General features: G+C 42.2%; 2 protein-coding genes across 6 annotated transcripts in view; both read right to left on the bottom strand.

The window, feature by feature from the left end:
* Nucleotides 1-1,422, bottom strand: part of MRPL3 (mitochondrial ribosomal protein L3) — a 33,323-nt gene extending 31,901 nt beyond the window's left edge. Inside the window, exon 1 of the mRNA XM_065832877.2 lies at nt 1,267-1,422. Coding sequence (XP_065688949.1) covers nt 1,267-1,358 — 92 coding nt within the window. The 5' untranslated portion in view covers nt 1,359-1,422. The remainder of the gene's footprint in view (nt 1-1,266) is intronic.
* A 6,995-nt stretch (nt 1,423-8,417) lies between these two features.
* CPNE4 (copine 4) overlaps nt 8,418-26,583 on the bottom strand; it is a 262,981-nt gene continuing 244,815 nt past the window's right edge. For all 5 annotated transcript variants that reach the window (XM_065832287.2, XM_071804887.1, XM_071804888.1 and 2 more), the window contains 4 exons: nt 24,597-24,648; nt 19,742-19,875; nt 17,287-17,523; nt 8,418-9,101 (listed from right to left, as the gene is read on the bottom strand). In XM_065832287.2, the coding sequence (XP_065688359.1) occupies nt 8,970-9,101; nt 17,287-17,523; nt 19,742-19,875; nt 24,597-24,648 (555 nt within the window). In that variant the 3' untranslated portion in view covers nt 8,418-8,969. The remainder of the gene's footprint in view (nt 9,102-17,286; nt 17,524-19,741; nt 19,876-24,596; nt 24,649-26,583) is intronic.

Genomic DNA, 26,583 nt, shown 5'->3' with positions numbered 1-26,583 from the left:
ACAAGGAACCTGATGAAATTCATAAAGAAGAAATGCAAAGTCCCACACTTGGGATGGAATAATCTCTTGCAGGCTGTGACTTCAGCAGAGCTGGTCCCCAGATAGGCAAAGGACCTGGGAGGCCTGGGGGGGCAAAAAGGTGAAAAAAGAGCTAGCAGGCTCCCAGGAGCAGTGAAGGCTAACAGCAGCCTGGGCTATATCAACAGCAGCACAGTCAGGAAACCAAGGGAAGCAGTTATCATCCCCTCTTCAGCACTCTGAATAGACCATATCTGCAATACTAAATCCAGTTTTGGGTCCCCAGCACAACAGGGATGTTTATAAACAAGTGAGTCCAGCAGTGGTGCACAGAGATGGGCAGAGACTGAAGGACTTGCCCTATGAGAGGCTTGAGGTTAACTGAGCTTGTTTAGTCTGAAGAAGAGGAGGCTTAGGGGACCCTGACAGCAGCCTTGCAATACCTATGAAAATGTTACAGAGAAGACAGAGCCAGTCCATGTTTACTGAGGTGAACGACAGGAGAAAGACAGAATCAGTATGAACTGAAAAAAGGGGTTCTGATTTGTCATAAGGAAAAAAAAAAAAATGTTCAGCCTGAGAACAGTCAAACACTGGAACAGAGGCCCAGAAAGACTGTGCGGCCTCTGTCCGTGGAGGCTCTCAAGGCCAAACCAAACCCTGAACAACCTGGTCTGACCCCAGAGCTGGCCACACCATGAGCAGGAGACTGGAACAGAAACCTCCACAGCCCCAACAACTCTCTGATTTCACATTCACCGCTAAATGGCTACAGTAGTTTAACCGCACTGCCTTAATTTTTGTGAGTGCTACAAAAACCCTGAATGCTTCTTAACCCTCTGCAAGTACAATGGAGCTCAGTACTGAACAGTGCAGTTGGAGGATACCGGTCGCCAGTTATAAGGGCGGCCCACGGGGACTCAAAACACAGCAGGTCACCTCACTCACTATGAAACAAAGATATTTTGGGTGCAAATATGCACATCCTGCCCTAACTCCCGCACAGGTTGGGGCTGTATCTGACGCTTGAGCGCCGGGGGTACCGCGCCTTTGCAAGTGCGAACGGGCTGCACCCAGAGGCCTCTCCGAACGGCGGAGGCCACAGACGCCGCCTGGGGGAAGGGACCGCCGAAGCGCCCGTCACCCCGGGGCTGCAACAGGGGCCAGGCCCTCTCTGCCCCCGGCTCTGCCCGGCACCCCCCTCCCGCCCCCCACAGCAGCCCCGTTCCCTCCCAGCCTTTCCGCTACCTGCTGCCAGAAGCCGCGGCCCAGAGCGGCCTCCCCGGCGCTGCCGCCCACAGCCGCCCCGCTAGCCGGCCCAGCAGGCCACAGCCCGCCATTGCCGCCACCCTTGGCGGAGCCGCCGGCGGCTTCCGGCGCTGCCGCCCGTTCCGCTGCTAAAAACCTTCCGTGCTGCCTCGGAAAGAAGGTTCCGGCCCGCGCTTCCAGCGGGGAGGGAGGCGGCTGTCTCCAAAGTTGAAGTCCCGAACACACCCAAAGACGCGGTCGTGCGTGCTAAATTAATGTATACTGTGATTAAGTTATAAAAGACGTACACATCGTAAACCAATTGACATGCTAAATGTTTTCTGACCACCAGCAAAACGAGGGGATGTGTTTCAAGGTTTAGATCCTTCTGCATGACAAGAGGGAGACAGAAGATTGATTGATACATTGTTTAGAAGCAGTTATGTCTAACTAATAATTAATAGACGTCTTGTAAGTAAGAAACGAAACAATCATAGCTAACATGATCAATTATTTCTTAGTATAAATGTATGTCAAAATGTTCAAAAACTGTAATGCATATGTAATAATCACGTGAACATAAGCAATGCAAGAGCATCCAGTCTTCGGAGCTGGATGGAGGATGATCCCTGGTGTTCCCCAGCGCTGATAAAATAAAGAATGCCACTTAACAGTGTAATTGACTCTGCTGTTATTTCTTTGTTTCAGCGTGTCAGACTCGCCTCCAGTTGCCCAAAGCGGCCCAGGGGGACGGGTCACCCTGCCTGCGGTTTAATCCGGCCCCCGCTGGCTGTGTACTGGTTTTGGTTGAGGTAGACAACAGGGGGAAGGCCTCGGGCAAGGGGGTGGTTTGGGCAGAAGCGTCTCTGCATTATCAGACTAGCGAGGGGTGTGGGCCTAAACTGCCTCGGGTGCTCCTTGCCAGTGGTGGGGGCCATGTAAGGGTGGCAGGGAAACATTGCTGAGAAGTGTATTTCATATTGTAGCCAGCGAAGTTACTGCTAAAATTAAAGTGGTAAAATTAAATTGGCCATTGAGAAGATTTCTGGGCAGCCTGGCACAGGGCTGGTACCTCTGACTCTCTTGCTTCAGTGAGATCTGGCTTTTGTCAGTATTCACAATTAATGAGCACACTAGGCAGGACAGTGAGTGCATATGAACTGAAGATTCCCTTTTAGTATCAACAGAATTTTTTTTTTAAATGCTGCTCAGTGTGGCCAGCTGAAGTCTCATGGCTTCTTCCCTTTACCCCACTGCTCCATTTTCTTCCCCACTGTGTGTGGTTGTTGTACTCGAGGCTTCTGGCCAGATAACAAGATCCGAAAAAGGCTGTAGGCACCTCAAAGTGGGTAACTGAGCACAATTTTGGTGGTCACACCCAAAACTGTGATCCAGAAAATTACCAGCAGCTTTCACACGTGCTCCTTGTCCTCATGTTTACTTCTTGTTTACTTAAGAAGTAAAAACACAGTGTGTTCAGAAATGTATCTCTCAAATCCACAGTCCCACTGATATCCCTTCTCTGGAGCTGGTTAGTCATCTCTGCTCTCAGAGTGACCGCTGCATCTTCTTGTTCTCTCTCTGGCATCAAGAACAGCAACACCACAGGGGTGTTGCTAGATTTCACATAGACATGTTTTCAAGTGGGGTCCATCAGTAGCTTATATTCCTGCTCTGACAGGGACTTCTACATCAGGAGGTAGAAAGGATCTAAAAATGTCAAAAGTCACACCTCCCAATTTCTAAGTACTGTGACAACCCTACAATGGTGCTTACCCTACCAAAGTCACCAGGAAACAGCAAAATGATATTTATCCCCATTTTAAAGAAGTGGAACCAAGGTACACAGCAAGATTAAGTGACTTGCCAAGTCATGATGGATGTTCCCAGCCAGAGTAAAGGGCTCTCTTGATGCTAGCTAGCCTTGTTGCTGCAAGATGTTGCTTTTCTCATCTAGCACGCTGCACAGCTGAGGTGATGAAGGATTTATATATCAGTAACTTGGAAGTTATAGTTGTGGGTGCACACATTTTGGGGAGAAAAGTTTCAATGCTGTACTTCTTTTCTCCTTTTTAACATGATGATGCACTATCAAATCATTATTTTTGTGCATGCAGCTTTTAATGATGCTGAAGAGGCATGAATTCTTGTCAAATTGGGGGGGAGCATGTGTAGTGAGATGGCTGCAATTCTGAATGCAATCGGATTGCAAACTGCCTGCTCTAATCAGTGGGACAAGAACTCAAGTGCCTCCTGAACACAGCAGTAAAGGGCTTTCTGCACAGCAAGAGAAATGACTAGCGTTTTTAGTGAGAAGGAAGAGAAAGACACAGTGCTCATTACAAAATAACCTTCCCAGCCAGTCTACTGCCTTGCGTAGTCCTCAGAATTGCAGGAATGGGGAAACAGAAACACCATTTTTGAACTGACAGCCTTCACAAGAGAGAAGTCCCCTATATTTCACCTGATCAGTTTGGAGGATCTCCCCAGCTATGCAATGAATCACACAGAATCACAGAATGTTTGGGATTGGAAGGGATCCCAAAAGATCATCCAGTCCAATCCCGCTGCTGGAGCAGGAACGCCTAGATGAGGTTACACAGGAAGGTGTCCAGGCGGGTTTTGAATGTCTCCAGAGAAGAAGACTCCACAACCTCCCTGGGCAGCCTGTTCCAGTGCTCTGTCACCCTCACTGAGAAGAAGTTTCTTCTCAAATTTAAATGGAACCTCTTGTGTTCCAGTTTGAACCCATTACCCCTTGTCCTATCATTGGCTGTCACTGAGGAGAGCCTGGCTCCATCCTCATGACACTCACCCTTTACATATTTGTAAACATGAATGAGGTCACCCCTCAGTCTCCTCTTCTCCAAGCTAAAGAGACCCAGCTCCCTCAGCCTTTCCTCATAAGGGAGATGCTCCACTCCCTTCAGCATCTTTGTTGCCCTGCACTGAACTCTCTCCAGCAGTTCCCTGTCCTTCTTGAACTGAGGAGCCCAGAACTGGACACAATTTCCCAAATGTTGTCTCGCCAGGGCAGAGTAGAGGGGCGGGAGAATCTCTCTGGACCTACTAACCACCCCCCTTGTAATACACCCCAGGATGCCATTGGCCTTCCTGGCCACAAGGGCACAGTGCTGGCTCATGGTCATCCTGCTGTCCATCAGGACAGCCAGGTCCCTTTCCCCTACACTGCTCTCCAACAGGTCATTCCCCAACTTATACTGGAACCTGGGGTTGTTCCTGCCCAGATGCAAGACTCTACACTTGCCCTTGTTATATTTCATTAAATTTTATCTGCCCAACTCTCCAGCCTGTCCCGGTCTCGCTGGATGGCAGCACAGCCTTCTGGCGTGTCAGCCACTCCTCCCAGCTTCGTGTCATCAGCAAACCTGCTGGTAGTACACTCTATATCTATGAGATTGGAAAAACAAGAAAGAGGGGCTGCGAGTGCTGCCAGCTGATGGTATGCAGTGAATGTTGCAAAGAAATGTGCAGCTGGGCTGATTATCACTCATCTACCTCCCTAGTTGCTCAAATTGCCTCCAGTAAAGTACAATTCCTCAGCAAAGGGCTGCAGTTACAAGTAAGACCTATGAATAAAGGAGGATGGATGGTGCTATAAAATGTATTTTCCTTGTGGCAAAATGGCACTTCCTGTAAATAAAGGGGGAAAACAACCTGAGAAGTGTAAACTTATCCTAGGAGTCCTCCAGCTCACCCTTCTCATTCCAAAAACTGTGGATGTAAGTGTACCGATGCTTTCTGCCTGAAATGTCCATGCTACATAGGACTGAAGGGAGTTTGTCTAGTATGTCTTTCATTCTGGATATAGCTTTAGATTTACATAGCAGGTGTGGCTGTAAGATCCACAAACCCAAGAAAGGTCAATCTGAATAGCCAGTTGGGTTCTTTCTGGGAGTCAGTCCTGTCCCATTTGTGCAGCTAGAGAGCCAACTGAAGGACATAGCTCAGTTTAAGCCGCCATCGAAGATCAGACAGCAATACAGTAATGAGGCTCACTAAGCTCACAGTATTTGGTGTGTGGGTAAACCCAGGGTATGCAGCCAAATGTTGCAGAGCTGCAGGGCTCTGTCCTGCAAATATGCTAAGAGCAGGAAGGCTCAGAGCCTTCCACCTGTGCGTTTTGGAATACCAGCTCTGCAACATGCAGCAGGCTTTGGCTTGGACCACTGTTCTTCATCACACCCAGCAGTTCTCTAACGGATCAAACTGTAAACCTCTTAACTGTCATCAGTTGTCTAACTTGGATATTTGAAGACTAAAAAAAAAGACATGTTTTAAAGTGATACTATTATTATAGTTGTAATTTTGTCTTCATAACTGCAGGCTCTTTAATCAAATGCTACAGAACACAATATTGCTTATCCTGGTAAGAACTTTACACAACTAGATTTCACTGTAGGGTAATGAGCAATTAGCAGTGTATTAGTGTTTTTTTAATTACTATTTTAGACATAGTTTCCCCTACACAAGTAACAATGTAACTCAGGTCAGTATCTGGCTCAAGAATTACGGATATTCATGTATTTTGAGCTAATAGGGATCATGAATAACTTTGAGTGTTCTGGGACTTTTGGGTTTTGAATTGGATTTGAGAGACAGTAAAAAGGAAAGCAGGATTGCAGTATGCAGAGATGATATTTTCGATCATCAATTACCTCAAAAGTACAAGATATAAATTATTTTAAAGGAGTTTTCAGAATTTAAAATGATCCATCAAAAGGCCATAGAAGTATAAATTTGCATTAAAAAATGTAAGAGAAAGAAATTGATGGCAGTTCTGCCTAAAGGCAGAATAGTCTCTCAAAAACCCTAAGTAGATAAAACAGGATAAAAAAATGCCATTTCAGAGATATATTCATATATGTAATGATATTACCCTGCACAAAGCTCATAACTTGGAGCAATGAAAATAACATTAAAAGCTTCATTAGAAAGGCTTTACCATATGGGTAGTTTTGTCTTCTGTGCATTCTCCTACACCAGCTCACCACGCTATTATGTGCTTGTTATACGTGCTGGGATTGAAGGAGATTTCCAATTGATTTTTCAATATCATGGAGGTGTCTTTTCAAATACCTTGATGGCTGCTAGAGAACTGCTGATCTATATTACCACTGGTAGTGATCTGTTTCGTAAGTAGACAACATTTATAATCTGGATTGTGTGAAGTAAACAGAAAGATCTGCAGCAATTGTGATTTTCTTAAGACACTTATCTAGACCACCTACCTACCTGAAAATGACCGATGATTCATATAGCTCAGCGCACAATAACCATTTAACAACCACCTGTTGATCTCTGCATTTTATGGGATGCTACATTATAGAAGCACCTTGTAACACCTCTGCTAGTGCAGAGCTGTAACTGCCCAATTCCGTGTAACCACAAACACTTCAAAAATCTGCTTAGCCAAAGATTGTATGTACCAGAAGAACCATTTATGAGATTCCCAATTTTTCTTGCTGAAAACTTTCTTTTACTTTCCTTCATTCTGGCAAGTAAGAACAAAAAGGCATAACCCCTCCTCACATGTACATTACATCCCCAAATCCGTGCCCCAGGCTGAAGTAATACTCATTACGTGGCAAGAGCACCATCAAGCTTCTGAAGATCTCAAATCACTTTTCAAATATTAAAATTCCCCAGTAACATTATGAGATATTTATTAATACATAGAAGTGACCTTCATTTTACAGATGAGGAATCTGAGGTACAGAAAAGTCAAAACTACTTTCCCAAGGTTACAAAATAAGATACTGGAGGAGCAAAAGGACATGGAGTCATTGATTTTTCAGTCATGTGCTTTAAGACCTAGAAAATGTTTCTTCTGAGAATAGGGAAGGAAAGAAAAAAAGGGGGGAATAGGAATAAGAAACTAGAGATGTTGTAGATAAGAATTAAGATGTTGGCAGAGTGGTGTATGAGATATAAGGGAAAATCACGGTAGCTTCCAGAGGAAATATATCCACAGCCTGCTGGGCTAAGCTCTAAAATGAACAGTCAGCCATTAGACAGAAATGTGGATTTGAGATCTATCAGTTGGGATATCTTCAGACAATTTATATCTATGAGCAAGTAATACTGGCTGCTGTTCAGTATCCGATCGGCTGAAGGAATCTCTGCTAGCAAGCGTGAACGATTGTGCTACAGGATATAGATGGAGCAGAACTGAATGTGCAGGGGAGACAGCCCCATGCATCTTGGCTGCCCCATTGCCTTCATTTTATGGTACAAAATCATCAATCAAAGCTGGTCCCATGGAAGTTACTTCTAAAGGAGAATCAGGGAGCTAGAGTTCTATACTACCTGCAAACTCATTTTGAAATAGATATTTCTAAAACCAAAATCCCTTGCTCACAGGTGAGATTTTCCAAAATATTCAGCACTGGCCCAAAACAGCTTCTTCTGGAACTAACAACAAGAATGTTTTCGATTCATTGGGAGCACAGCTTCTCCAAAGCTATGCCCTTTGGACAATCTCACACAAATAATTTTGGGTCGAATTTTATCTTGAACTTCTAAATCACAACTGTCACTATTGTCTTTTTGCAAATGGAGAAGCCAAAATTCAAACACTAAGAATAACAGTGATCTAATTTCTTCTTTTATATACATAAATATTTCCAGGGAAAGGTCAATCCACTGCCCATCTGTTCTTGTGTGTTCTCTTTAAAAAAAGGTGGTTTGAATATTCTTTTGGTACAAACTCAGGTTTTTTTTTAGCACACATAAGTGACCTGTGTGTGCGTGAAATTACAAATCACTGGTTGTCACAAAATCAGGCCATGTAAAATTTGGATATTGTGTGTGAGATATTAAAAAATACAAATGAAACAAAATGAGAATTCCCAAACATAAGAGATTATAGATTTGGGTAGCCAAAACACCACCTGTTCGAAAGGCAGCCAGATCATTTGGATTAAGTGGGCATATTTTAAAGACATGCAATCCTGACGCATCATGCCCTGCAAACCAGATCTGTTTACAGCTACAGTCTGAGCCCTTTGTAACAGCTGGATGTGTCAGGCTTTTGAAAAATTGCTACTCGGGCCACAGACTGAGTGGGCATGTTCGCATGCCCATGTCATAAGATGCTAATGTTAGAAATGCCCATGCTTCAGGCCAGGTATCTCTTGAAACACTTTATTCCCCTTTTTGTAGAATATGGAAGTTGGAAGCAGGCAGGCTTGTGGCAGAGAGAGAAATAAAGACAACAACTGCAAAACTGTGTTGTTTTTATTTTAAACATGCAAAATACAGTTCATGCATCTGCCATTTTGAAAAATCTCTCAGTTCATAGCAGATTCAACCAAAGACATTTTGGCTATCGACCTTCAATAAATATTTCAAAATGCTTTACAGTGTAAAGATAAGAAATTTAGCAAAATTTCAACAAACCTGTATAAAAAACAGATACAGATAACTTCTTATTTCAAGGCGACATGCTGTAATGTAAAGAGTTCACTTTTTTTTTCTGGATTTTTTTTCTCATAAAAAGTTTTCAACAATACAACCGCTTAACAGATTTAAGCCTTCAGGCTACACATGCAAGAAAAAAAAAAAGGTTATTGTAGTTAAAAATCACCAAAACGTGCTATTTTTTTGTTTCATTTTTAAGTACAGTAGTTGTAGACAGTAGCATTTTTCTTTTTTAATTTTGTAAAAGAGTGCAGGCGGGTTCATGGAGCTAGTGTCCTGGAAGACTCGTACTCTGACATACATTTTGGTTTTATCCCTTTGCCATTGTAATAGTCCACGACTTGGTTTGGAACTTCAGCCAAAACGCTTTTTGCTAGAGCAGCTGGGGATGCCTGCAGGAAATGGTAGAAAACACAAGTGTTAACCTGTCTCTCTGCTAAAAATGCTATGGGTTTTAGAGGTATTGGTACCATGAGGTCAAGGTAGGAAGTATGGTAGAGAAATGGAAGGCAAAAAAAGACTCAAAGTGACTGGCAGTAGTTCTAGAAACTCATTTGATGAGGCAGTTTGGGCAGGTAGCTACAGGTGTCTGACAGTACACTAAAGCCAAAAGTGGTCTGCATGTTTTTCAGGTCTCTTTGGGATATTTTAACTTCCCTGCACACTGGGAGAGCAGAATACCAAAATAAAAAGGGCTGCAAAGAATTCATTCATCAGTACTCAGTGAGGAACCCTGCAGAGCTTCGAGTTGAACATGAATGGACATCACAGTAAAAGAGAACCCTTCATCACAATTCTGCTCTTCAGGAGCTTGCATGGTATTCTAATGGCAGGGGAAGTTTTTAATTCAATAAAAAATATTTTGTTTTCATTGGAATTAAGCCATGGTCATGAGAAAGCTTCCATCCTAGGCTTTGCGGAAGCTTTAAAGCTCTTCCAGCAATGTATAAATGGTGGGTGTTAATCAGACTTCAGAACTGATGAGCCTGAAATGTAGATCGATAGAGAGATGGCCACTGGCCTTCTCCCCAGGTGAGGAGGAAGGCTGTCCCTCCGTGCTGTGAGACACCATGCCCTCTAGCCATAGCACACCCTTGCTGCTTCATTTTAAGCAGTGAGGCTCGTGGATGTTCTGTGGGCAGCTGTCACCTACATGTGCTGCAGGGATTTTCCTCAGCCCCTGAATTTGGTAGTTAGGAAACCCAACTCCTGTTTCTCCCAAGCACCCCAATAGCAGCCTCTTGCCCCATTTCTTGGATTTCCTTGTTTCTAAGTATTTGGGTAGAGCTGATTCCAATCCCCTTGGAGCCAGGCTGCCCAACCATGTGCCCTCTGAGCCCACCACAAAAATAAAGGAAAAATGCAAATGCTTAAATGTCAGTTTGAGAAGTTTAAACCTGTGTTTATTTCCAGATACAGACACATGCGGATCATGCATTGCAGCTCAGAAGATGCATGGGTACTCAACCGGGGACTGGGTCACATTTCTTCTGCACACCAAGTACTTTTTCCCACGTTAATGAACAGTTCCCTCCTCATTGTCTGTTATATTGTCAGTGAGGTTTCACAACTACCATGTCAGAAAGTAGTTGTATTGGCTGTTTATTGGTGTACTGTATTTCATGGGGGGGGGACCTTATACTTCGAGAGTCTTAAAAATAGGCTTACATAGGATGTAAATAAATGGTAAATGGTAAATAAATGGTAAATGGTTCTATCATTCTGCGAACTATTCGTAGGCAAGCTAATCCAGGGTTGCAGAAAACCCCTGGGCTATTATAAATTCCAGTATCAAATGTTACAATACTACAAAGACAATACTAGGAAAAACAGAAACAAAACTACTTATTTTATTTTTGTATTTTGAGTCACGTATGTGATTAGTAACGAACTGCTATTTCCCTACTGTGACATTTATACCCAAATATTTGTGCAGGCAAAAAAGCCTGGAACATTTCTGCATGAACAAACTGGCAAAGCAGAGCCCATACTTTGACAGCACAGCAACTGTTCTCAGGTGTTTCACAGTAACAGAACCCATTTATTTTAATCCCTTAAAGTGAAATGCATCATTTTCCACAGTTGCCCCATTCTTGCCTAAAACCGTTTTCACTGAAATCAGCAGAAAATACCCCTTGGAGTCAGGCAAATGGCCAATTTCTGCATTACTATTGAGAATTACTGGTGTTTTTAATCTCTTTCCCAGTGTACCAAAGCTGCATATACCTTAGACTGCCTCTGTGTCATCTTACCAGAAATATAAACTTACATAAAGGGTAAAAACAGGATGTGGGGAAAGACTCCTGAGGCCATGGCTGCACACACAAGCCACATCAATCAGGAAACTTCACTCTGCTCTATCTTTAAAAATGCTAGGCAGGTGAACTTGACACCAGCTTCTGTGGATCATGTGTAGTGCACAAGTCTGAACACTGGGCCAACGCTCATCTCTCTGCATCATCCTCCCGTCACCACTTCTCTCTCTTCTGATGCCACATCCATTCTTCCCAAATGCTGGGTCAGCCCTTCAGAACAGACTCTGTCAGGGCCAGATGCGCGGCTGAATCACCACCACTTGAGGAGTCAACGGAGCTACGTGTTCCTCGCCCAGCATGCATGTGAAGTAAAAAGCGTTTCAGTGAGGTTTGAGCTAACACATGTACTGTGCCCACAGGCTCACAGGCGACATGTAGTTCCACACAGTTGCCCTGCGGTAGCTGTCTTCAGTCTGAACATGGACAAGTGTTGATTTTTAGAGTTCCATCATCTGGTGATGTCTCTTGGTCCTGGGGCTCTTTCTAGCAGGGAGCATCCCAAAAACAGGGTTAGGGGTGATTTCCTGCATGTACCTTATGTACTTTTGTGGTGGTAAAGCACTCTAACTTCTAGACCAGCTGGTGCAGAAGTCAACTTCCAGCTCTTCAAGGAGTTAGTCAACAGGAACCCCTGAGAAACTGCCCTCAGGGACAAGGGGGCAGAACAGAGCTGGCAGATCTTTAAGGATGCCTTCCGTTGAGCACAAGAGTTCTCCATCTCCAGGTGTAAGAAATTGGATAAGGAGGGCAAGAGGCTGACATGACTGAGTCGAGACCTGCTGGTCAAACTAAAGGGCGAGAAGGAAATGCACAGGCAGTGGAAGCAGGGAAAGGTATCCTGGGAACAGTACAGGGACACTGCCTGGTTGTGCAGAGATGGCCTCAGGAAGGCCAAGGTGCAGCTGGAGCTGAACTTGGCAAGGGATGCAAAGACCTGGCACTACTGACCTGTCAGCCTCACCTCTGTGCCTGGAGAGATCATGGAACAGATCCTCCTAGAAGCTATGCTAAGGCACATGGAGGACAGGGAGGTGATTCGACACGGCCAGCATGGCTTCACCAAGGGCAAGTCCTACCTGACCAACCTAGTGGCCTTCTGTGATGGAGTAACTACATCAGTGGACAAAGGAAGGGCTACAGATTTTGTTTATCTGGACTTCCGTAAAGCCTTTGGCATGGTCCCCCATAACATCCCTCTCTCTGAATTGGAAAGGTATGGATTTGATGGATGGACTGCTCAGTGGATGAGGAACTGGCTGGATGGTTGTACCCAGAGAGTAGTGGTCAATGGCACAATGTCTGAATGGACACCAGAGACAAGTGGTGTCCTTCAGCATCCTGCACTGGGACCAGCACTGTTTAACATCATCAGTGACACAGACAGTGGGATTGAGTGCACCCTCGCCAAGTTTGCAGATGACACCAAGCTGAGTGGTGCAGTTGACATGTGTGAGGGATGGGATGTCATCCAGAGGGACCTGGACAAGCTTGAGGAGTGGGCCCATGAGAACCTCATGAAGTTCAACAAAGCCAAGTGCAAGGTCCTGTATCAACACAGGCTGGGGGATGAAATGATTGAGAGCAGCCCTGTGGAGAAGGTCTTGGGGCTATTGGTGGATGAAAGACTGGACATGAGCCGGCAATGTGCACTTGCAACCCAGAAGGCCAACTGTATCTTGGGCTGCATCACAAGAAGCATGACAGGCAAGTTGAAGGAGGTGATTCTGCCCTTCTACTCTGAGACCCCACCTGGAGTCCTGCATCCAGCTCTGGAGCCCTCAATACAGGAAAGACATGGACCTGTTGGAGAGGGGCCAGAGGAGGCCACCAAGATGATCTGAGGGCTGGAACAGCTCTGCTGTGAGGACAGGCTGAGAGAGCTGAGCCTGGAGAAGAGAAGGCTCTGGAGAGACTTTATTGCAGCCTTTCAGTACTTAAAAGGGGCCTGTAAGAAAGATGGGGACAGACTTTTTAGAAGGGCCTGTTACGATAAGACAAGGGGTAATGGTTTTAAACTAAAGGCGGGAAGATTCAAGCTAGACATTAGGCAGAAAAGTTTTACAATGAAGGTGGTGAAACACTGGAAGAGGTTGCCTAGAGGGATGGCAGATGCCCCATCCCTGGAGACATTCAAGGCCAAGCTGGATGGGGCTCTGAGCAACCTGATGTAGTTGAAGATGTCTCTGCTCATTGCAGCAGTTTGGACTAGATGACCTTTAAAGGTCCCTTCCAACCCAAACTGTTCTATGATTCTATGATTTGTATAAGTAAGAATCAGTAAATTCTGAGCTAAAAGAACAGCCCTAGTTTAGCAGTGCTCTGTAAGGGTTACCTTCACTGGCTTTTTAACACAGATGGTACTTTAATGTTTTACTGTAATGTTTTCTTCTCCACTGTTAAACTGCTATGTTTGAAGACCATCCAAGCAATAAACACCTCAAGATGAATAGTTCTCAACTGATGGCTAATACATAAAATCAGATCAGCCAGCAGCAGGAAAATAGTGCCCTGTGAATATAATTGGTGTATATTACAAATGACTGTTGATTTGGTTCTATAACTTCACCATGCTTCACCTTTAATGACAAGGCATAATGCCAAACATTGCTGCTTGCAGTACTTAAGAGCTGTGCTTACCACACTCACTTGTGATATAAGTGTTATTAAGTCACAGTTGTTAGCCTTTATGATTAAATACAATGCAGAGTGGAATACAATCTATTCTACCTGTGCCATCAGATTTGTGCACAGTAAACACATCATGCATCCTAAAGGCAAAGAATTTCAGCTCTTAAAATATGACTGCAAGTGGATTGAGACAGGTAATTTTCTTCAACTACATTTCAGAGACCATGAGCAACACTGTTCTGCAGTTTCAGGTGAAGGACACTCACATTGCTGGGGTGGTAATAATTACAGAGAGAAGAAATTCGCTTGGGTTCAGGGAAAATATTTTCGCTTTGTTATGTTCCCCTGTAGTGAATTGTACATGTTACACACTATACAATGGGACATTTTTTAAGCGGTAATGTTTACCTTGATTTTGTCAAGCCTCTGCAACTACTGGATTTTCCAAGAATCAGTACAATTATTATTATTGTTGTTATTTTAAAAACTTCAAAGATATTCTTTAAAAAGAGAGTCAAAAAGGTAAGATGCTTTACTGAAGTACTCCTGAAACACTACATAATGTAGGAGATTAAACCCCTGTAATAAAGCTTTCTGTCTACATTGGGTCTTGAGCAGGTATAACATTGAAGTGGGAACAGGTTTTAGGTATGTGAATAATGGCAATTAATTGAAATGTGTTAAATGCCTGTATGAGTGCTGTGCAGGATGAGAACCTTCTCTGAAAGTCAAACTTATAAAATAAAAGGTATTCACTCTATAGGTTATTTTTACAGCTTGCTTCTCCCTCTTTTCAATTTTCTCACAGGGTCAGCTTTTGGTTGGATTATTTTTGATCTCTTTGGGTAGATATGAGATTTTCAGTTCCAGGCTGACCTGAGAATTGAAGTAATGAAAAAAAAATATTGTTTGGGTTGACTACAAATGAATTTTATTTTACTGTTCTAGCAAAACGCAAAATAATTGCTCACAAATAATATGTTCTTCCCTCCTTCCATCAGTCATAGAGGTAATATGGATTTACGTGTAAATAAATACTTCATTTATGAGAAAAACCTATAAACCTTATACAACCTGATTAGTAGTCTTTCTGAAAGGATCCTTCATTTTTTTTCTTTCCTACTTAATCATTCATCAACCTAAATATCAAAACTAAACACAAGGTACATTCACAAAAAAGATGTGATTTTTAACTAAATACATCTTTTACTTAAAACTGTCAAATGTAATATGCTGATTTATGATAATTCTTGTGTTTGATCAGAACTGACCTGACAAAAATCTCCCAAATGTGTTAAATCCCTATTTCTCTGTGGGGAAAAATAAGTTTGAATCAAAACATCACACTCATTTCTCCCATGAAAAATTATTTCACTAGTTGATGCAAAACGCATGGTCTTTTGTTTGTGCTAAGGATAAGTAAGCAAGATAGCTGTGAATGTCACTGTGTTCAGAGAGAGAGATTATTTGCGATATGACAATAAAGAAATTCAGCCAGAAGTGGCTATTGTTATAGGCACTCATCCATTACACTGACATTTGTTGAAATGCTGAAAGATCACAATAAACAGACTAAATATCAAGTTGTGTAAGATATATTGACTTTTCTGATATAGGAAATAATTATCTATCTTTATATCGGTATTATCTCTGCTACTGAGAGAAAGGAGGAGAAAAACATCATTATTTAATAAGAGCAATATATTTTTTAAGATTACTATCCTCTCCCAGTACTGGGGAAGTTAATCTAAAACAGCTGAAAATATATGCTTGTCATTTGACCAATGCTAGCAATTAAAATCACACATAGACTCACAAGTTAACACCAGAGACACAATATATTCAGTGCCCAGAACTGCAACTGTCAGCGTTAATCTATTCAATCAAAGACAATTTCAACTTTGTTATAAAATCACCAAATGAAACTAAAAATAACAAATGCAGCTGGCTTTGCCAGTTTCTTGCAGAAACATGTTTTCAGCTAATTGAAAGTAGGTCTAGCACTAGCCCATAAATAACTTGCTTCTCGACACTTTTACAATAGACTACAGCGCAGAACTATGCACTTGTGATTTTCTGATGAAGGAGAATCACAAGCTATGAGTAGGTTGTGCTCATACCTTTTTCCAGCAGATAAGTGACTGAGTGGCACTGTCAGCATAGAAATGTATGTATCTACAATTCCGTGGCAAATCTGCAACCATTTGGCATGGTGTCACCAAATTAAGAGCACAGGGTGACTTATACCTCCTATGAGGATCCATTCTTTACATAAAGGTAGCGAGTAAAGAGAAACAAGTTTGTTTCTCCTTTCAGTAGAATTTGTGAGAGTAGGAAGTGCATCTAGATCTAAGACAAATACAGCAAAATTGTGTTTTGAAGTGACGAAAAATAACAACTCTCGAGAAGAGGAAAATAAAATGAAGGTATTTTGGAAATAGAAAACAGAAAAAAAATGCCCCATGGTAACAAAAAGCCTAGAAAAGCTAAATAAATGTATGCACTGCAAATCCATATGCAGAGTAAAACCAACTCAGAGTTGAAAACTTCTGTGTGACCTATCCACATCGAAGGATCACTGGCATATGGGAGCAGATTGGAAAGGGCAATCACTTAAGGAAAATGAGTCAGTTACACTGTGAGGTAAAGAAATTTTCAAATCAAATACCAAAGATATCCTTCCTAGACACTGAGGTGAGAAAAAAAAAAACAGTCTGGAGAACCTCTTAAATTTAACAGAAGGAATGAGGGTAAGGAAGGGAGAGAAAGATGGAAAAACAGAGGGAAAGAGATGTGATCAGCATTGCAGAGGAACACAATGGCCATTCCTTGCCTCTACATGGAGGAAAAGGGCTCTGAAAAACCCAGCTGTGTGTGGGAAAGCTCCTTCTGTGGGCAAACACTGTCTCCACCCAGCTGCTGAAAAAGTCCCTGGCATGGATGCTGCAATGTAGGGCTGGAGACAATGGAGAAAAATGCCAAGGCATTATTTCAAATGTGGCAACTTAGTGCTGGGTTTGTCCCTTCCTCTCTTGCAGAACGTCTCCTACACCACGCTGGGCTCAGATAGGTACAGCTGGCTGAGGGCACAGGGAAGCTCTTAGTAACATGATTTTCTTGGTTGTGTTCTTGTGCAGAATTTGGGGAAAGGGTTTGCAGGCAACCAGGATGCTGTGGGTGGATAGTTCTTCCTTTGAGAATTTAAGGATATAAATTTCAATAAGGAAACAGCCTCCTAGGGAACACTGGGAATACAAATCCACAGCCTGTGGAAAGGAAGGGACAGAAAGGAGCATACAGTAGTCATAAGAGAACAGATGCAAAGAGAATGAAAACATGACACCAGGAAAAACAAGTCAAGGAGAGCAAGCAAAATAAAAGCAGGGAGGAAGCCGAAGTAAGGACTGGCACCACAAGAAGAACGTGGATTCTTCCTTCCACACCCTCACCATCTCACTAATGGAGCACATTTCATTCCATATTCCTTCTTTTTCTCCATTTCTGACATGTAATGCCATGGCCTTACTATGCACTTCATGTCCATTCAAAAGGTAGGCCCAGCCCCAGGGACCATTCACATACATACATCATAGACATTCACCCTTCTGTGGAATGGATGGAAAAATCAGCTTACATGTTTGAAGTTCCTAAATGGCACAAACTGGACAATGTCTCGAAGCACAGGCTCGCCCTTGGGAGACCTCAGGATCCCGTCATCGCCATCCAGCATCTGCATGTCGCTAAAATCGGCGTTCCCCACCCCGACGATGATGACTGACATGGGAAGGTGAGAGGCATGGACAATGGCCTCTCTGGTGTCAGCCATGTCTGTGATGACGCCATCCGTCAGAATCAGCAAGATGAAGTATTGCTGAAGTTGTTGGACAAGAAGCAAAAAATTATATCATTAGTTAATCTTCCAAAGCTGCTTGTTCTTTTCTGGTATAAAAGCGTTTCTGGTAACTCATTCATGGACTTTTTTAAATATAAAAGAGCCTTTATAATTGCTCAAAGGTTGTGTTTCCCATCCAAACCTCCTCAGCTACTAATTTTTCCTCCTCTGTAGTTTAGCTCTAGTTCAGATAATTTTCAGGAGCTGGAGGGAGCTAAGGGATGCACAGTGTAGAAAAGGGACTTTCTAGCTGCTAGGGTTGGGAGACTCAGGACTTTGGCTGGAAAGTCTGTAATAGTCCTGAGATCCTCACTAGCCCTATTTTCCATCTGCTGCACAATCGCTTCTGCTGACAGTTTCCGATTACATTTTTTTCCCCTTTGGGAACCAGTGGGAGGCCGGGAGGAATGGGGTATTGAAGCGTTACAAGCCTGTAGCAGAGCTGTCAGGGAGGTTATGACAGCACTTTGCAGAGGAGCTTTGCTAACAGGCAAGTGGGATGGGTGCAGCCGTCTGCAAACTGGAGGGTGACCCACTAGTGCCTGTGGGAGAAACTCCATGCCATTGCAGGTCTACTACATTCTGCAGAATAATGGGGTCCCTGGGGAGAGCAAGGGCATTTGCAGGGAGGAATATGTCCATTTTCAAACACTTCATACAGAGCCTTGAAGAGACTTTTTCTCATTCTGTAACGGAGAACAAGCAATTTTGCGCGCTTGTCATCTTTGCAAAAACTCCAAAGCTCACTGGACTGGGATCATGGGCTATGACTTCTTTCCTTAGTAATGAGGAAGAGTGACTCTCACTTGGATCCTCTATGAATTGTTAGGCAGCTGGAGTCATTTAACCAATGTGCATTAATAGGAAAAATGAACAGCTCACAAAATTCGGTCACTCTGCGTGAGCAATACCAACACACAAAACATCATTAAAGTTTATGTATACACAGCAATATAAACTCACACAGAGTTCTGTTCATCACCTCCTGCCATGAATAAAACAAAACACGCAGAGAGAAAACTCTGTCTTGGAGACTCGTATTATAAATTAATTTGTTTTTCAAACACAAAGAGGGGAAGCTTAGATTTAGAAGAACGAAGTAGCTTATTCAATATGACATACTAGTTCAGAGGCAGCACTAGGAACAGAGTGAGCCATCTCAGGATTAGGTGGGTATGGAAATTCAAACATACCAATTCCCTGTTTCAGGACTGGCACCCTAAATAGCATTAAGATCCTGGAAATCGCAACAGAGTGACAATCACAACCCCAGACTCATGAACAGAAATGTCTTGGCACTGCTGCCTTGATAGGATTTAAAAAAAGGCTCAGCACATGAGGAAAGCTCAGTGAAAGCTCCAGACCTGGTGATGAGATGTATATAAACTCATACAGTTCTATTCTGTTCCTATACACAGGCATTTCTCTTGCTGCAGTATACAAGTCCTCTCTTACATTCTCGACTCCCACAGCACTGCTCTTGTAAATGTTGCAGACCTACTCACTCACTTTCTCCAATTCTCTCATTCTCTCTTTTTCCCATGCTGTCTGGCAGGCAGGAGAAAAATAAGCCTAATTCATTTCAAAGATGCACATTTAAGTTACCATCTATGCTTAAGCCTTTTAGGTCAAGAATCTGTCATGGGGTTTGTATCAGATGCAGGCTAACAGACTTGTCTCCTGATTTCTAAAAGGCACACAATACTCCCTATCAGTAACAGCAAATTGAAAATGCTATCGCTGTAGTTTTCAAATGAATGGTTGTAAAGATCCCCTAGTTGAACAAAAAAGTTTTAGTATAGCCTCTGCAAGAGACTTGCAATTGGGTAGTCTGTGTAGGGAATCATTTGAACTCATCTGCTTGCATGATGAACACTTTTACGGCTTGGCCTCTAAATTTTCGTAATCTTAGTGGCACCAGTCATGTTTCCACAGTGAAGAACTGGGTGTGTTACAGTAAAACAGCTCTAAAAGCAGGAAACAGAACAGTGGAGGAAGAGTTTAAAGTTGTGACTATCAAAACTATCAAGGCTAGATACACTGCTCCAGTGGACACGGACTCAGGATGCCTTCTGTGAAGGCAGTTAGTGAAAACTGTGAAGGTATGAGCCACATACACGAAAAGGTGTTTTCTGACGACCTGCAAGAGGTGCATCATAAGACAAGAGAAAAGCCAACCACAGCATTACCCCCTTACCGAGGCCTCCTTGGTGTTGGTCTCCTCGGATGCTGATTTTGCCACCTTCTGGATGATGGGAGCAATGTTTGTGGGCCCGTACAGCTGCAGCTTGGGAAGGCAGCTCTGATAGGCCTCCACAACACCCTGTATTCCTGGCATGAAAAGCCACACAAAAGGCAAGTAAATGTGGAACACATCACCAATATCATGCTTGTTTAAAGTGTAAATAAAAGGCAGGGTCTTAATGCATAAATTCAAAATATGACATGATTAGAAAGGATGAACAACTTCAGATAATTTCTGAGAAGTTGTCTCTAGATGCTTGGATTCCAGTTTATAATACATATTCCATTATACCATGCTTCTCCTTTCCAGCAGTTTTTAATGTCTATTTTCCAGGTATCAGCTTGCAATGCAATAGCTTCCATCCTTGTCAGGTCAAGGTGTAAGTGATCACTTCCTGATCACCAACTAAGATTCATTCTAGAAGAGTAGACACAAATTAAAAACACTTTAACACTTCTCTCTCCTCCTCTTCAGATAAATATTTATTTCTGTTTATCACGGTAGTTACCAACAAATTTGCCCTTTGTACTTACAGCCTGCAGCTGTCAAAGAATTCAAACATCTTTTCAAATACCTGACTCCCCTGTGCTAAGAAAATAATTTTTCAGGGTGAATTTGCATAATTGCTCACAGGTTGAATTTGCCTGTGACCAAAAACTGTGAAATCTTGGAAGAAACAGCAGGATGCTTTGCAGTCCACAGAAAAATGAGCAAGAAGTTTTGATGGAGAACTAGCTATTTTTGGCTTCTTCATTTCAGGATATATAGCCAGATCAGGGAGAACAGACTTCTGCTGACACACTTGACAGACCATAGAATAGAAATTGGTGTTTTCAGCCATTGAGAAGAAGGATTTCTTGAAGTGATGCACGTTAGCCTCTGCATTCAGAACTCCCAGCTTACCAGACCTGAAGGATTAGAGGTCTAAAGTTGGAAAGAAAGTGATAGACTGAAGAGCTTTGTAAAGGATGCTGAAAAATGAAATTACTTCAATAAGATCCTAAGTCAGTTTCAGTTTGCACTGAGACTGACTCATGAAATTTTACTCAACCATGTTTACAGGATACATGGGTGCAGACCCCTTACTCCCAAATTACAGGGAGTTGTAATTGCTTTCCAACGATACACCTGAACCTCCTGTGAAAAAAATGGTGGAGAATGCAGTCTTCTCTATTTACAGATAGTTATGTACATATTTTTCCATTGCAGCACTCACAGGCAAAAGAACATGCTCCAATTAGAGCTATGATTGGTTAAAATGTAAAGGAATGTTACAAAATTTCCCTTGGTAATTCCAGTGACTAAATTACGTATTGCAAAAGTGGCCTTTTGTTAACTCCCAGTTTTAAACCTGCTAAGGATTTCATTACATATACTTACTGATCTTGCATGAAGGCCTCATAAATCTTCATTAAGATGATGACAAGATACACTAGTTTTTTTCTTATGCATTAAAATATTACAAGATAAACCTTACTCCCTGCATTCCACACAGATTTAGCGTGGTTCATCTCAGAAAGTTGCTTTCATCTTAGAAAGAAATACGTTATAGAAACATAATTTCTTGTTCGCTATTTCAGATAATATCTTTTAGAAATATCTACTGTCCTTATATATCCAAATCCAACAGGATATGTGAGTGGCTTACTTGGTAGCTTACTTTTCTTGGACTTCTTCTATTTTAGGGAGAGTCAATGTGCGTTTTTCTTCACAATTCAACTCGACATTTTTAGTTGGAATCTACTTCCAATAGCTCTGAGGAAATACAGTGTATGCATGTATAAGATGCATGGAAAATGCATGCATGTATAGAAGCAGTCATTCAGAGTAGAGGTTGTTACTTTCTTCCTCAGACAATGAAGACTGAGTACTAAATATAAGATTATAAATACACTATACTAAAATATAGGAAATATAAGGCTATAAATACTAAAATTTTCCACAATGGAAATGACAATAAGGGAGGAAGGGTGAGAATATCAGTATTTTATGTATTCCAGTGATCTTCATATCTCTACACAGTCCTTATGCAATGTAGAGTGATATGTCACACTACCTTGTGCCAGCAAAAGCTCACTGCTTCCACAAAGAAAGGGATTTCATCCCTGAAAAGCAAATCTGACATATACTTTTTTATAAAAACCTCTGTTTCTTGGATTAAAGCAAGATACTCTTCAGCAATTTTCCTTTGCTTTCTGGCAAGTATGCTAAATATTGCAAAGGAAAAGTAGTGTGGTCACTAAACACTTCATTTCTCTCTCACTCTTGCATCCTCTCTCCACATTACATGCTGGTGTTACTGCTCTCTGTGTCACCTAATACAGTGAGAGCATCTAGAAAACACCACAGAACAACTGGCAGTAGGAACTAATCAAGCATCCTTGACAGGCAGGTGATGAGCAAGCTGCAGCAGATGATTAAACAACATGATTTCTGATCTGTCTCCTTTTCTTGCTTGCATGCAGATGGATATTATTTTAAATGGTATCATTTAGGACAAAGAAGTGCTTTTTGTATCTCATAGATGCATGTGTGAACGCTGCAAAATTGCTTCCCTGGCCTTCTTTTGTGCTGCAACCACCTTTTTGTGCCTTCTTAGCCCTAAAACTCCTTTTAGGTGATGAGTTAACCTATTAGATAACCAAGTCTTATGCAAAGAATCAAGTAAAGTTTAATTACATAACAAATATCAAGTGACATAAGCCAAAGTAATGATCATACAGCAGGTCGTTTCTTTAATTTTTTTTAAAAAAAATTTTAACCTGCTTTTATTTCCATTGTTACATTTTATTTTGTACACATAGTATGGTCTGGATAATAAGTTCTTCATTTGCAAAGGGTTTGTCTGTTCAGCCTCTGACCTGCTGCTGGCACTATATAGATGTGTCAGTCCTTTCAAGTACTAGTCAATCAATACAAATTATATAACAATGTCAGTGTGGTAAAAGAATTAGCCTTGGACTCAAAAAAGGTAGCAAAGGCGAAGGATGGATTAAAAAAGTGTTCTTTGCATGGTCTGCTAGGGCTTTTTTCTGAGGTACACAGAAGGTCTAAAATGTCCTGCATTTAGACTGGGAAACAAAGCTGTATTTGAACACTATGTGCATAAATATGTTATCACCTAATGCTGACCATTGTTAACTGAGCTGTTTTAAACAGATCAGGTCCTGTGTAGATGCCAATGTGTCTTTTTTCAGAAGCAGAGAAGCTAACGCATTTTCAAATACAATAGTCCATGCAAAATTCTGAGGTCGGTTTTGCTTTGCCACCTCTTTCCCACAGCCTCGGTGGGCCTAAAATCTCAACTTCAGGCTGGCACACAAGCTTACAGGCACATCTAGAGGCATACACATAATTTCTGCTTCTTTTAACTCCTTAAAAGCAATGTGAAAAGCTGTGTGAACACATCAAGCAGTTGTAGGACTTAAGCCCAATTACATTTCAAGCATATGACCGTCAGGAGCTGGGGCAGTCCAGCAATCCAAGCGCAACAGCAAAGTAGGAATGCTCACTGAACCAAAATCAGAGGTCTTGCATTTAAGATGCATGAACTCTGAATTCTTTTAATGTCTCTTTCCTTTGAATTGTTTATCCTTTCTTCTTTTCCTCACTTCGTTTCTTGGCATCCTAATTCTAATCCTGAACATATTCCACTGACTGCAAACCACTAATAAGCCTGAGAAGGGCTGAATGGAGCAGCTAGGAAATTGAACAGGAAAAGCATTCTGAAACACCAGTTTCAGGTAGCAGAAGGATAAAAAAGAATAACAACCTGTGGATTTTGGATTGCAATGATCATTTGACCAAGACTCTCAAACAAGTGTTAGTCTGGGCTTGTTGACTGTTTAGAGATTATTGTCCTGTTATTTTTACCTTTTACAAAATGTGTGAATTGCGGCAGGAAATCCTAGCAAGACAGAATCAGTCACTGCAGACCTCACAAATACAAGACATACAGCAAGACCTGCTACTTGAATCTGTCCCCTGACCACCAAGGATTAGTGAATGTTGCTAGAACGCAGCAATACCTTATGCAGTGTTAAAACAACCTCCTGCTGTATTTGCTGTCAGGAAAATATGCTTCCTTCTACCACAGCAGTCCTCAGCTGCTGCCCTCACACCTTGGTGTTGGACATCACTGGTCTGCCTTGCAGCAGGCTGCTGTTGCTGTAGGTCTGGCCAAAGAACTGGCTCTAATCTGAGGGAATCTTTGATCACAGAGGTGCACACCCTGCTTTTGCATGTCCTGCTGTTCTTAAATGCACAACCTAGGACGCTGCTGTAGTTGACAATCTGGAATGACTCTAGGAGACTATATATGAGAAGAAACTTCTTCACAGTGAGTGTATCAGAACACTGGAACAGGCTCCCCAGGGGGGTTGTGGAGTCTCCTACTCTGGAGACATTCAAAACCTGCCTGGACACCTTCCTGTGTAACCTCGTCTAGGTGTTCCTGCTCCGGCAGGGAGATTGGACTGGATGATCTTTTGAGGTCTCTTCCAATCCCTAACATTCTGTGATTCTGTGAGATGCAGCTCTAGTTTTCAGAAATGCTACTGATTTGGGAATAAAAGTGCTGAATGTCCAACATGTTGCGCTTTCAAAGAGACCTATTTTTCAGGAAACTGATGAGTGGCACTTTCTATGGTTTCCAAAGCTAAACCTGCTGGCTCGGAGTCTGTTGGGTTTTGAAAATTGTGGCTGCTTTCTTTAAAAAACACTTTGAATAATACTCAGGGGATACAATTAAAAATGCAAGCACATTTTGCACACAGCAAAAATACAGCCGTCTGTCCTAATATGTTACCTGCACATTCTGGGTTGTCTTCATTGAAATTGATTGCAAAATCATGAGAGACCTGCAGATAAATGGAAAGAAGAGGACTGTAGTCAGAAAAATTATTCCAAGAGGACTTGTGGTTAAATGCTCTTTACATTCTTTCTGTGTTGAACCAGAGATTTTTCAAGCTTTCAGCCATTAAGTGTGAAATACAGTCCCAGCTGGAACTCCCTGCAGAAACAAAGTAACAAAACCGGAATAAAAATTGTCAATCAACAACAAACCCAAGAAAAAATAGCACAAAGAAAAAACACCCAAGTACATGAGAAATCACATAAATATGGTGTCAGGATTGGGCTATCAATGCCAGGCACAGAAGACGTATCTATTGCTGAGGAGATGTAAATGCCAGCTCTTCCCAGCTCAACATCTCAGATGGCAGGAGAGAGAAAGCAGGTTGTGATACTCCACTGAAAAGCACAAGCTCAAGCTCCCTCTGAGTCCTGCATTCCCACGGGTATGCAGTTCCTTATTTGAAGGCCAGGGGATTACTGGGTAAATAATTTATTTTCCAGTGAGATTATGGCAGTCACCCAGACCCACTGTGAAATAATAACGCATGAAATGTAACGAGTCTAAGCTTGTTAAAGAATTAGATTAGGGTGGTGGGCGGGGGGGGGGAACTAATAAGAAAAAACCTAAGACTCCTGGTTTTCCTCAAATTTAGTGACTATCCTTTTCTCTCTCTCTCAATCTGTCTGTAATAAAATACCACAGAGGTATTTTCTAGGGAAGTGACTGTAAATACAAATAAGATGTTATTAAAAAACTCAAAACCAACTAACCAAACAAGCGGCTTTGGAAAATAATAACCAGACTTCCGTATGCCCAAACAACGCAGGGCAATGCAAGCCCCAGGTTCTGGGCTTCCTCTATCTGTCTGTCACTTACAGATCTGTATCCACAGCACAAACCTGTGGGAACTGAAACGTTCTTCAGATGCTCTTTCTGGTTTTAAGGTTTGTTCTTGCCTGCATTTGTTCCAGATTCCTTTTTACTCCTTTCTTTGATCACTGATAAGGCTTGATTCCTTTTAACAGCTTCAGCTCTGAAGCTCAGCCTCTAAATTCTCCTGTTTGTCTTCATTTGTCTTGAATGAAAACCAACTTTTGTCTTGCAATGCACAACATATAGATATATATTTGGGTTAGCAAAAAGTGGATATGGCTGAGAGTTAAGCAGGTGATTTGCATAATTAAAAATTAAATTGATCACCCCAGATTCATGAAGGCATTTATATAGCTAACTTAAATTACACATTTTTGAGACTTTACTGGTCTCTGTAGGACCTCCAGAAGTGCCAACAGTTCTAGTCATATGGAAAGCAACCTGTTTACTCCCTCTACAATGGAACTTGAATTATTTGCAGAAATAAATTTATTTATTGGATGCCACTGTTATATTTGCTAGTTTAGATGAATTACTAACACAGCACAGAAATTGGTCTATGGCTCATATACACATGGATGAAAGATGTGATTACAGAGAAGCTTCTGTAAAGGCAAAGTGGCATAAGTTGGCTAATTACTGCCGAAGAGAGTTTCTCAGCAAGAAATCAAATTTTCCCGTCATATTCTGGCCTTGCTCACCACAGTGATGCCTATCATTACTTATTAAGAGGTTAAATAAAGCAGGACTTAGAACACGATGGGAAAGAACTGAAGCAGAAACTCACTGAAAATTCTGCAGCCAGCTCGGCCCAGCCAGGAGTTTGCTCTGTCTACACCAACCATCAGTTGCCTCTTACAGAGGGCTTTACATGGGCCATCCCGGCTGTCCTAATTGGCCATGGAAGATAATGCACAAAGTCACGATCCATGTTCCTCTCTGAGCAGGCACAGAAGAGCAGGGCTGTCAGATGCGCTTCAGAGGTGCTCCAGAGGCCCTCTGTCTGGCTGCTCCGTATGTCTCTGGGCACACTTTGCCCAGCTGGTATCTGCCAATCTCATGACCA

Source organism: Patagioenas fasciata, chromosome 2 (genome assembly GCF_037038585.1).
Source record: "Patagioenas fasciata isolate bPatFas1 chromosome 2, bPatFas1.hap1, whole genome shotgun sequence".
NCBI lineage: Eukaryota > Metazoa > Chordata > Aves > Columbiformes > Columbidae > Patagioenas > Patagioenas fasciata.
The sequence above is the reverse complement of the archived record's forward strand: the minus strand, read 5'-3'. Positions and strand labels throughout refer to the sequence as shown.